The sequence below is a fragment of the Impatiens glandulifera genome, chromosome 3 (genome assembly GCF_907164915.1).
Source record: "Impatiens glandulifera chromosome 3, dImpGla2.1, whole genome shotgun sequence".
Taxonomy (NCBI): domain Eukaryota; kingdom Viridiplantae; phylum Streptophyta; class Magnoliopsida; order Ericales; family Balsaminaceae; genus Impatiens; species Impatiens glandulifera.
The window spans coordinates 31,853,718-31,865,002 of record NC_061864.1 but is presented as its reverse complement, the minus strand read 5'-3'; the positions used below and the strand labels follow the sequence as shown (position 1 = coordinate 31,865,002).

The window sequence follows — 11,285 nt, the reverse complement described above, 5'->3', positions numbered from 1 at the left end:
CTGGCGGGAACATTATTCTCTCTCATCTTTTTTTTTCACATAGTAGAGAAAGCATAGGTTCTTTCCAACACTATAGGTTCTTTTTTCCTCCAAACGTAAGCTTCAAAACTTTCGTTGTAGAGATGACATCTAAATAGCAAGACTTTATGCTATGTTTTTCCTATTTTAAAGGTTTTTGGACTATGATTTTTGTTCTTGGTTCAATTTTTAGTTGGAACTCTGATGTAGTTTTTAGTTTTTGGACTCAACTCTAAATTAAATTTATCAAGAAGATGGTTTTTGTCTAGCTAACAGTCCTGTTGTTATTTTCTTTTTTAATCCATGTACTCTTTTTGTCACTTTTCTTTGGATATATGTTAGAACAACATAACATAAACATAAAAAATAAAAAAAGGAAAATATAACATCTAACATTCATATCAAATAAAACACCAATACAAAGATTCAATAAAGTAAAGAACATAAATGACAAAATAACATTAAGACACACATCATTCCTCACTATATAAATTCCATAGATGTTCCACTATATCATCTTGAAGTTGACGATGCATTTCTCTATCTCTGATCTCGTCGAGGGATTGCATAAAGTTCATAAGTTATGAAGTATAAGTGTGTGTTACAATGGGAATTGGAGGACTTGAAGGGATTTGTTCATATTCAGAGATATCCGGTTGTGGGTGAAGTTCTCGCTCATCCTCGACAATCATATCGTGCATGATAATACATGCCAACATGATCTTCTTGAGTGTGGCACGATCATAAAACTGTCCAGGACCACGGACAATTGCAAATCTGGCTTGTAGCACACCAAAAGCACGTTCAACGTCCTTTCTAAAAGATTCTTGAGCAGTAGTGAAATATTTGGCCTTACGATTCATTGGTAATGTAATTGCTTTGACAAATGTTGCCCATGGAGGATAGATCCCATCAGCTAAATAATAACCCATATTGTAGTCGTGACCATTAATCGAGTAGTTAACTGAAGGGCCCTCGCCTCTTGTTATTTCAGAAAACACATGTGATCGTTCTAGCACATTAATATCATTATGTGATCCCACTAACCCAAAGAATGCATTCCAAATCCATAAATCATAAGATGCTACGGCTTCTAAGATAAGTGTAGGTTCATGACAATGACATGTGAACATACCTTTCCAAGCAGTCGGACAATTTTTCCACCTCCAATGCATGCAATCGATACTACCCAACATTCCTGGAAAGCCACGAGCTTCACCGACTTGAAGCAATTTTGCAATGTCATCTGAGTTTGGCTTTCGTAGATACTCCGTACCAAATATATCAATGATTGCATCAACAAAGTGCCTCAAAATTTTATGGGTTGTGCTTTCTCCAATCTGTATGTACTCATCCATAAAATCAGCCGTTACCCCATACGCCAATATCCGCAGTGCCGTAGTTTTTTTTGAAGAGATGACAAACCTAATTTTCCAGCAGCATTTCTTTTTTGTTGACAAACCTAATTTTCTTTTTTGAAAATTATTTTTTTGAAAATGTGAGGGAAATTAATTTTAATGTTGAAAAAAATTGAAGTTTTAAAAACGAGGCTTTATAGACAACTCCATATCTTACCTTCCCGTCGAATCTGGGAGAGATTGGGAGTTTTTAATGGGAAGTATGTCATAGGCCTTTTTTAACTTTTTTCAGTATTAATTAACCTCACGACTAGAGAGTCGCCACCTAATTTCAAAAATTAGGAATTTAAGAGATGTGAGTTCGGCGTTTGGTTACGTGTGGGAAAGGGTTTCTTAGACGCTATGTCCCACAACGCCCCTAAGGTCTCTACTAATTAATTTTGGCCTTTCTTTAAACATTCTTACGCTTTACATTTTAGGATTTTCCATTTTAAGCATTTAATGAGTTTGCATGAGATAAACAAATAAGCAAAGATAAAAGAAAACGAGAGCAAATAATTCACACATAAAGTTATCCTAAAAATCAAAACTAGGCAAGTTATTAATCAAAAATTAATTGGCCTAAGTCTAGATTAATTTTTAAGAAACTTTAGTGAATTATTTAAAGGTCTAAAATTTTACTATTTTGGGATTTTTTTATTTAAATAAAAATAATAATGAAAATAATAAAAATAATAATAAATAAAATAAAATAATAATAAATAAAATAAAATAAAATAAAAAAGTCCTATATCTAAAGAAAATTCTAAGTCTAAGTTTGGGCTAAGTTCAATTTTAGTTAGGATTTAATTTTAATTTTTTTTTTCTAACCTAGGATCAAACAAGCCACAAACTCTTAACTAATAAAAAAAATGTCAACAAAAAATAAACCTAAATCTAAAATGCAGAAATAAATAAAATAAACAAATAAACAAATAAAAAAAATAAAAAAGTTGAAGACTGCAGCAAGCGTCGCCTGGGAAGCGTCAGAAGTCTGATTCAGCAGCAGCTGGAGCAGAGCAAGCGTCGTCTGGAAAGCGCCGAGACCCTGGGAGAAGTGCTGGAAGGCTGAAGAACATGCGTCTCCTTGTAGAATAACTTGCTGTTTTTTTTGTTTTTCCACCTAATCCTAGCTAAAAAAATTATTTGGTGATCCAAATGGATCCCAATGAACATGAAACTTTGCAGAAAAATTATAATAATACAATTAAACATTTATATAAAAAAAAAAAAACCTTAGATCTAGTTACTTAAAAGAATAAAAAAATCAACTATACAAAATAAGACAAATTTTACATTTTTTTTTTATTTTGGTAGTGTTTTTGAAAACTTTTTCTGCTTTTTTATTTATTTATTTACATGTTATTTCTATTCTACTTATTTACATGATTAAGGTACATAAATAAAACCTACACGCCTATCAAAACAATAAATTTAAAGGAAATCATGCATAATATAAAGTACAAAGAAAATATAAAATCAAATGAAAGTAAAATTCAAATTCAAATTTAAATAAACAAAAGAAAGGAAAAGGAGCTTACAAAGGGTTACTCTTTATATCCTTGCAAAAAAAAATGAAAACCCTAATCAAGAGACTTGTGACTCAACAAATCTAGTTGGTGCTCTTGCTTAGGTTTTTTTAGAAAAGTAGGGTCTAATTCGGCAGCCTAATGTGTAAAGAGAGAGAAGAAGGTGAAGATTGAAGGTCGAAAGTCGAAGTCCTATTGCTAGGGTGTTAAGAGAGGTATTTATAGGCAAAGCTATGAAACCCTAGGGCCCAAAGGCCCATTTAACACACTTGACCGTTGGAAAAAAAACTATTTTAAACATTTACAAATGTTTAAAATAATGGAGCAATCTCCACTTGACATGTCAATAAATGTCAAGTTTTCATCCAATGGGATTTAAGCTTTATTTAATAAATTATGTAATACTTGGTCATTTTAATTTTTAACTAAAAATGACCAAGCCTTCATGCTTCTCTTCAACGCGGTTGAATTATTCTTCCTTTGACAACTTCTTCCTTTATTTTAGCAATCTCTTTTTTCCTTCTTTGACCTAGGATGCTTCTCATTATTGTGTAGACACCGTTATCTTTTTATTTTTGCACGTTATCCTTTACACACCCTTCATCCTACAAAAAAAAGATTTTGTTAAAAACAAAAATAAACAATTTTATTTTTAATTATTCCTATTTATAAGGAACAATTCTAATTAAATAAATAAAATGCAAACTAACTTATTCAAGAAATCAAATTTCAAAGTTTAATCTAACTAATCTAACAAACAAAATATAACTAACGAAATTTTATAAAAACGCTAATATATATTTTGTAAAATATTTTTTTTTTAATTTTTTTTATAAATACCCAAGGTAATTAATTAAATAAAACCTTGAATATTCTAAGTATAATAACTTCTCTAAGTGTTGTAACATAGACAAATTACTACCTTAACTTTATTAAGAATCCAAAATCAATTATTTTCAAAAACTCAATTGTTCTAAAAATAATCGTCTTTAATATAAATCGTGCAATGAGTCCGTGAATGAATTCGAGAAAATTTTATAGACTCAGATTTATGAAAAGTATAAACTATAAAATTAGGTGTGAAAAATGAGTGTCTACAGAATGCCCCTCTTGGACAAAATTTGTAGAAAACACTTGGTTTAGAAAAATACATGTCCAAGCTTGAAAATAGGCACTGCGTTTTGAAAACACCCAATTTATAGTTTATTTTTGGCTTCCTTGAATGAAAAGAGAACAAACCTGACGAGTCTCTCGGGAGACCCGTGTAATTTACCCTTCATTCTTCAAAGTCGGTTTATCATCCACTCGTTGACGATTCACCTTTGTTTAGAATATGCATCGCTCCTGGTTTATCGATCGTGTAGATCGAGCCTGGTGGTTTCGACCATATTTCTACACACCTCGCCTAGTCTTTGGATTGTACATGAGTACACATCTTGACTTAGTTTGCTGATTGTATTTTTTAGCGAAATACTATTTAATCACAATTCTACTTAGTGATTATATAGATTTAAGTGTCGCTGGTCAGTTTAGCGAAACACTTTTTAATCACAACTCTGCTTAGTGATTATATATGTTTAAGTATCGCTGGTCAGTTTAGCGAAATACTATTTAATCACAACTCTACTTAGTGATTATTATAGATTTAGGTATCGCTGGTCAGTTTAGAGAAATACTATTTAATCACAATTCTGCTTAGTGATTATATAGATTTAAGTATCACTGGTCAGTTTAGCGAAATACTATTTAATCACAATTCTGCTTAGTGATTATATAGATTTAAGTGCCGCTGGTCAGTTTAGCGAAACACTTTTTAATCACAATTCTGCTTAGTGATTATATGGATTTGAGTATCGCTGGTCAATTTAGCGAAATACTATTTAATCACAATTCTGCTTAGTGATTATATAGATTTAAGTATTGCTGGTCAGTTTAGCGAATACTATTTAATCACAATTCTGCTTAGTGATTATATAGATTTAAGTGCCGCTGGTCAGTTTAGCAAAACACTTTTTAATCACAATTCTGCTTAGTGATTATATAAAATCTAAGTATCGCTGGTCAATTTAGAGAAATACTATTTAATCACAATTCTGCTTAGTGATTATATAGATTTAAGTATTGCTGGTCAGTTTAGCGAATACTATTTAATCACAATTCTGCTTAGTGATTATATAGATTTAAGTGCCGCTGGTCAGTTTAGCGAAACACTTTTTAATCACAATTCTGCTTAGTGATTATATGGATTTGAGTATCGCTGGTCAGTTTAGCGAAATACTATTTAATCACAATTCTACTTAGTGATTATATAGATTTGAGTGCCGCTGGTCAGTTTAGCGAAACACTTTTTAATCACAATTCTGCTTAGTGATTATATGGATTTGAGTATCGCTGGTCAGTTTAGCGAAATACTATTTAATCACAATTCTGCTTAGTGATTATATAGATTTAAGTATTGCTGGTCAGTTTAGCGAATACTATTTAATCACAATTCTGCTTAGTGATTATATGGATTTGAGTATCGCTGGTCAGTTTAGCGAAATACTATTTAATCACAATTCTACTTAGTGATTATATAGATTTAAGTGCCGCTGGTCAGTTTAGTGAAACACTTTTTAATCACAATTCTGCTTAGTGATTATATGGATTTGAGTATCGCTGGTCAGTTTAGCGAAATACTATTTAATCACAATTCTGCTTAGTGATTATATAGATTTAAGTATTGCTGGTCAGTTTAGCGAATACTATTTAATCACAATTCTGCTTAGTGATTTAAGTTCGAAGTTAGACTTCCTTAATTTTCAAAACACTAGCGTCTTCTTCAACGATTTTGAAATACTTTCAAGAATCGGTTCCATACTTTCTTCCTTAGAGTGTGTCGAGAGGAAACCACATGTAATCGATGTTCTTCGAGATTCATGCTGTCACTTTTGGGGACTTGTCTTTCGCCAAGACGTTTTGCCCTGAGTTTTTCGAGGGATTTGTTCGCTCGAATGCTTAATCTTTCAACCACGCGTCATGAGGTTGAGCCTCGCTTCTCAAATTCGGAGGTCAGTGTGCTTAAGATTCTATGGCCTTGGGCTCTTTTATACTCAGGGTATATTTAATAGAATCGGTACATTCTTGTTCTTGCATTGGCAATTTAGACAAGAGTCTAGATGAACAACAAATGGTGATTTCAATATCTCAACCTCTACGAGTATTTTTCTATTTTATTCGGCCTCTTTTCTTTATGACCGGGGTGTATCTGATAGATTCAAACACTTTGTTCTTGCTTAGCAATTAGATAGAATCTAAATGAACAACAGTATTGTATTTCATATCTCAACCAACACAGTCTTTGTTTAATTGATTTTACTTTTCTTGAGGTCTTAGATCTTTGGCACTTGACCTCCAATTGAGACGAGACATCGCCTTTGTTGAGGACATGGTTCCGAGTTTGGGCATTCATCTTTTTATGAGCTCTCTCTTAAACATCAGTAGTTTAAGCTTTCGTCTAGGCTCGAGGTAGATCCATTTGCGAAGCGCTTTACTCAGATTCCACAAGTTACATTAGTTCGTCAAGAGACATCCATTGGGGAGAAACGTATTTTCCCGCATCCCTACTTATTTCTTGCACTCGCTCATCAGTTCGCTTGGCATTAGAAAAAAATCAGGGGTCTATCTTTTCTTTCTTTTTTTTTATCTTCCACAAATGCCCCTAGTTTCGACACAAGAGGTTTGATTGTTTTGGATAGATTTGTGATCCCAATTTCTCGTTGGCTTTAACTCTTTGGGGATCTTTCAATCATTTCATTTTCATAAAATGCCCCTAGTGTCGATACAGGGTTTGATTTTTGAAAATGTTTAGGACCGGGCTCATACAAGCTGCCTACGTATCCCATAGCTAGGGGAATTCAGGTCCAACGTAGTTCCATGCACATGCTTGTGAAAAATGTTTGTGTATGTGTGAATGTTTTGAAAATCTTTTGAGATCATAAGTCGAAGAGAAAAATACTTTAGCTTTGGGCATTATATTTTCTCAAGTGGGACTCTGTGAGGATCTTGTAGTCATTTTTATTTTAATAAAAATGCCCCTAGTATTGACTAAGAGTTTTTGGTTTAGGAGTCAACTTAGAGTGTGATTAACTCCCTTTTTAATGTATATGCAATGAATGTATGCGATGTGTTGTGAAATGAAATGTCTATCAACTTCTTTCGATAATTGACAGTGGTGACCGCACCCTGGATGGGTTGCCTACGTACTCTCGAGAGAGATCAGGTCTCACGTAGTTCACAACTTGTGAAGTTATGAACTTTGATGTATGTAATGAGCAATGAATGTATGTTATGTGAAATGAAATGTCTATCAACTTCTTTCGATAATTGATAGTGGTGACCGCACCCTGGATGGGTTGCCTACGTACTCTTGAGAGAGATCAGGTCTAACGTAGTTCACAGCTTATGAAGTTATGAACTTTGATGTATATGTAATGAATGCATGTAATGTGAAATGTCTATCAATTTCTATCGATAATTGATAGTGGTGACCGCACCCTGGATGGGTTGCCTACGTACTCTCGAGAGAGATCAGGTCTTACGTAGTTCACAACTTATGATGTTATGAACTTTGATGTATGTAATGAGAAATGAATGCATGTTATGTGAAATGAAATGTCTATCAACTTCTTTAGATAATTGATAGTGGTGACCGCACCCTGGATGGGTTGCCTACGTACTCTCGAGAGAGATCAGGTCTAACGTAGTTCACAACTTGTGAAGTTACGAACTTTGGTGTATGGGATTCAACACGCATGTTTTAGACGAAGTATCTTTTGAGCATGTCGACATTGAAGGGTGCTGAGAGTTCTTCTCTGTCCAAGGTGGTCAATCTCGTGGCGCTGCCTGAAAAGACCTTCTTAACGAGGTAGGGTCCTTCCCATGGTGTTTGGAATTTCCCTCTAGGGTCTAGTATCCGTAAGTTCTTCTTTAGAACTAAATCGCCTTCTTGTATGTTCCTAGGTTTCACCTTCTTGTTGAAAGCTCTGGTCATTCTTCTTTGGTATGCTTGCGTGTGACATAATGCGTCTAACCTCTTGTCTTCCATAAGGGCTAGCTGATTGTACCGTGACTTACACCAATCTTCCTCCACTACTTGTGTCTCGAGTAAAACTCTTAAAGTAGGAACTTCGATTTCGATAGGTTGCACTGCATCCATTCCGTAGACCAATGCAAATGGCGTTTCTCCCGTTGACGTTCGAATGGTTGTTCTATATCCCAATAAGGCGTATAGAAGTTTCTCGTGCCAATCCTTGTACGTCTGAGTCATCTTCTTGATGATAGTGATGATGTTCTTGTTCGCTGCCTCTACTGCGCCATTCGTTTGAGGACGATAAGGTGAGGAATTATGGTGTTCAATCCTGTATTCATCTAGTACTTTGAGTACTTCTCCCTGGAAGTGTCCACCATTGTCTAAGATCAAGGCATGAGGAACTCCATAACGTGCAATGATGTTGTTTCGTATGAACTTGGCAACATGTGACGACTTGAGAACCTTGTATGATTGAGCTTCGACCCACTTTGTGAAATAATCGATAGCTACAAGGATGAATTCGTGTCCGTTTGAAGCGTGAGGATAAATTTTCCCAATGATATCTATTCCCCATGTCGAGAATGGCCATGGTGAAGTCATGTTGTAAAGTAGAGATGCTGGGGTGTGCTTCAAGTTCGCGTAAACTTGACATTGATGACACTTCTTAACATATTCTACACATTCTTGTTCCATGTTCTGCCAGTAATAGCCAAAGAGAAGGATCTTCTTAGCGAGTGCTGATCCGTTCATGTGTGGGCCACATGTTCCTGCATGTACTTCCTCCATGATCTGTGATGCTTGAGGTTGGTCGATGCATAACATGTTCTGACCGTCAAAGGAGCGTCGGTATAGCTTTCCTGCAAGTAGCACATAGTTGGTTGCGTATTGGCGTAGAGCTCTCCTCTCTTTCTTTTGGAAGTGTGAAGGATACTCTCCATGCTCAACGTACTTCTGTAGAGGTTCGAACCAAGGTTTGGGCGCCACTTCGGTGTTGGCAATCGTCCTCTTCTCGAAGTCTCGTTTATGTTTCTGACGAATCTTCAAAGGCTTGATTTTGATTCCTTCCGGGATTTGTGTCATGGCTGCTAACGTGGCCAAAACGTCTGTGAATCGATTTTGACTTCTCGGAGCATGTGTGAATGTTACATGTTCAAACTTTTCTATTAGAGTCGATAAGTGTTGATGGTAGGGTTTGAGGTTGTCTCCTTTGACTTGCCATTCACCATTAGCTTGTGAAATGACTAAGTTTGAGTCTCCTACTACTTCTAGACGTCTCGCTCCTTTTTCATGAGCAATCTTCAAGCCAGAGATGCACGCTTCATACTCTGCCTCATTGTTAGTCACTTGATATTCGAGCTTGACTAAGATTGGGTTGTATGTTCCCATAGGATCGATGAGTAGTATCCCGATGCCATAACCTTGTTTTCCTGAAGCTCCATCGAATAATAGCTTCCATGTTGTAGGGTTAATAGTCATCACTTCGTCGTCTGGGAAGGCTAACTCCTCTTCGTCTTCAACTTCGATTGGTTGGTCTGCGAGAAAATTTGCTACAACGCTCCCCTTGATAGATTTCTGAATTGTGTATACGATGTCGTACTCTGATATCATCATCATCCACTTAGCTAACCTCGGAGACAAAAGCGTTTTCTGGAATAAATGACGAATTGGATCGAGTCTTGATACTAACTTGACTGTGTGGGCTTGCATGTAATGCCTTAGCCTCTTAGTGACCCAAGCTAGATCCCAACACACATTTTCTACTGGCGAGTAATTAAGTTCGTAGCCCGTCATGCGCTTGCTTATGTAGTAGACTGCGACTTCCATCTTTTCCTCGTTTTCCTGGGCTAGTAGACTACCCATTGCGTTTTCTGTGACTGTTAAGTATAGGATCAGCGGTATGCCTGGTCTTGGCGGCATCAGAATGGGAGGATTCTTGAGGTATCCCTTTATCTTCTCGAATGCGTTCTGACAAGCATCATCCCAAACGAATCTTTCATTTTTCCTTAAAAGTTTAAACAAAGGATCACATGTCATAGTCAACTTGTTTATGAATCGACTTATATACTGGATCTTTCCTAGAAAGCCTCGCACTTCTTTCTCGCTTCGTGGAGGTGGCATTGCCGTGATCGCTTCTATCTTGCTCGGATCAACCTCAATTCCTCTTTGTGTGATTAAGAAGCCTAACATCTTTCCTGCTATCACTCCAAATGTACACTTCTTTGGGTTGAGCCTAAGTTGGAACTTCCTGATGCGTTGTAAGAATTTGTCAAGATTTTCGATGTGCCCTTCTCGATCTTTTGATTTGACAATAATATCGTCGACATAGACTTCTACCTCCTTGTGGATCATATCGTGAAGAATCATCGTGGCAGCTCGTTGATACGTTGCTCCTGCGTTCTTCAGCCCGAAATGTAACCTGAGAATCCGTCCATGAATGATAGAAGTTGATGTCCTGCTGCATGATCCACTAGCACGTCGATGTGTGGTAGTGGAAAGCTGTCTTTAAGGCTTACTTTGTTGAGATCCCGATAGTCTACACACACTCGGATCTTTCCATCTTTCTTTGTGACTGGGACTACATTGGCGATCCATTCTGGGTAATCTACCACTTCAAGGAATCCTGCGTCGAGCTGTTTCTGAACTTCCTCTTTGATCTTGTCCACGATGTATGCCTTCATTCTTTGGAGCTTTGGGATGATCTTAGCGTCGATCAGATCTTGAAACTTCTATTTGAGAGGGAAACAACAATTAGTGGAATGCCCTCTAGTCTAGTGATATCCGCACCACTCATTTGCGAACTTGCCCATTACTTCTCTACCAGGTTCCGGTGTTAACGTTTGAATCAACTTCTTCTGCAACAAGTTCCTTAAGGCCTTCGACAATGACATCCCCAAGTCGTCAAATTTTCTACGAGGTGGAGCAATAGTGGCACTCCTTGCTAGTGATGATTGTTGACTTTGTTTAGGAAAAATGGGTTCTCTTGATGAGCATTTTGTCCTCGAGTTTGACGTGCTTGCATGGCTCTTGTTTTGAATAGATCTTTCTGCAGCTTTCCAACCGTCCATGAATGCCTTGCTTACCTTTTCTCTTTCTTCTCGCAAGCTTTTCGGATTAAGGGGTTCGATTGTCGCATAAGTTTTGACTTATGTTGTGAAGTCTTCAAGCTATTGCCCCAATTGTATCAGTGTATCACGAAGATCGTCTAGCTTTAGATGAACTGACTCATTGAACCTTCTTGGTGGGTTAGTCATTGTAAATTATGGTGAATAT

At 36.3% G+C, this 11,285-nt stretch overlaps 1 protein-coding gene across 1 annotated transcript; it reads right to left on the bottom strand.

Annotated features, from left to right (window-relative positions):
- Positions 1-599: 599 nt before the first annotated feature.
- Positions 600-11,080, bottom strand: LOC124930153. Its single transcript, XM_047470516.1, has 4 exons — positions 10,826-11,080; positions 10,622-10,741; positions 1,154-1,358; positions 600-1,060 (listed from the first exon to the last, which is right to left on the bottom strand). The coding sequence occupies exons 1-4, from the start codon at positions 11,078-11,080 to the stop codon at positions 600-602; spliced, it is 1,041 nt and encodes a 346-aa protein (XP_047326472.1).
- Between the last annotated feature and the right edge of the window lie 205 nt (positions 11,081-11,285).

Bases quoted from the DNA above. Each gene is read 5' to 3' on its own strand.
- LOC124930153 (XM_047470516.1), bottom strand. From the start codon at position 11,080: ATGGACGGTTGGAAAGCTGCAGAAAGATCTATTCAAAACAAGAGCCAT. The intron at 1,359-10,621 runs GTAGATTACCCA...GAGTACATACAG, and splicing joins ACGCAGGATTCCTTGAAGTG to ATTGGAGAAAGCACAACCCA. The intron at 1,061-1,153 runs GTATGTTCACAT...TCTTTGGGTTAG, and splicing joins TTGTCCGACTGCTTGGAAAG to TGGGATCACATAATGATATT.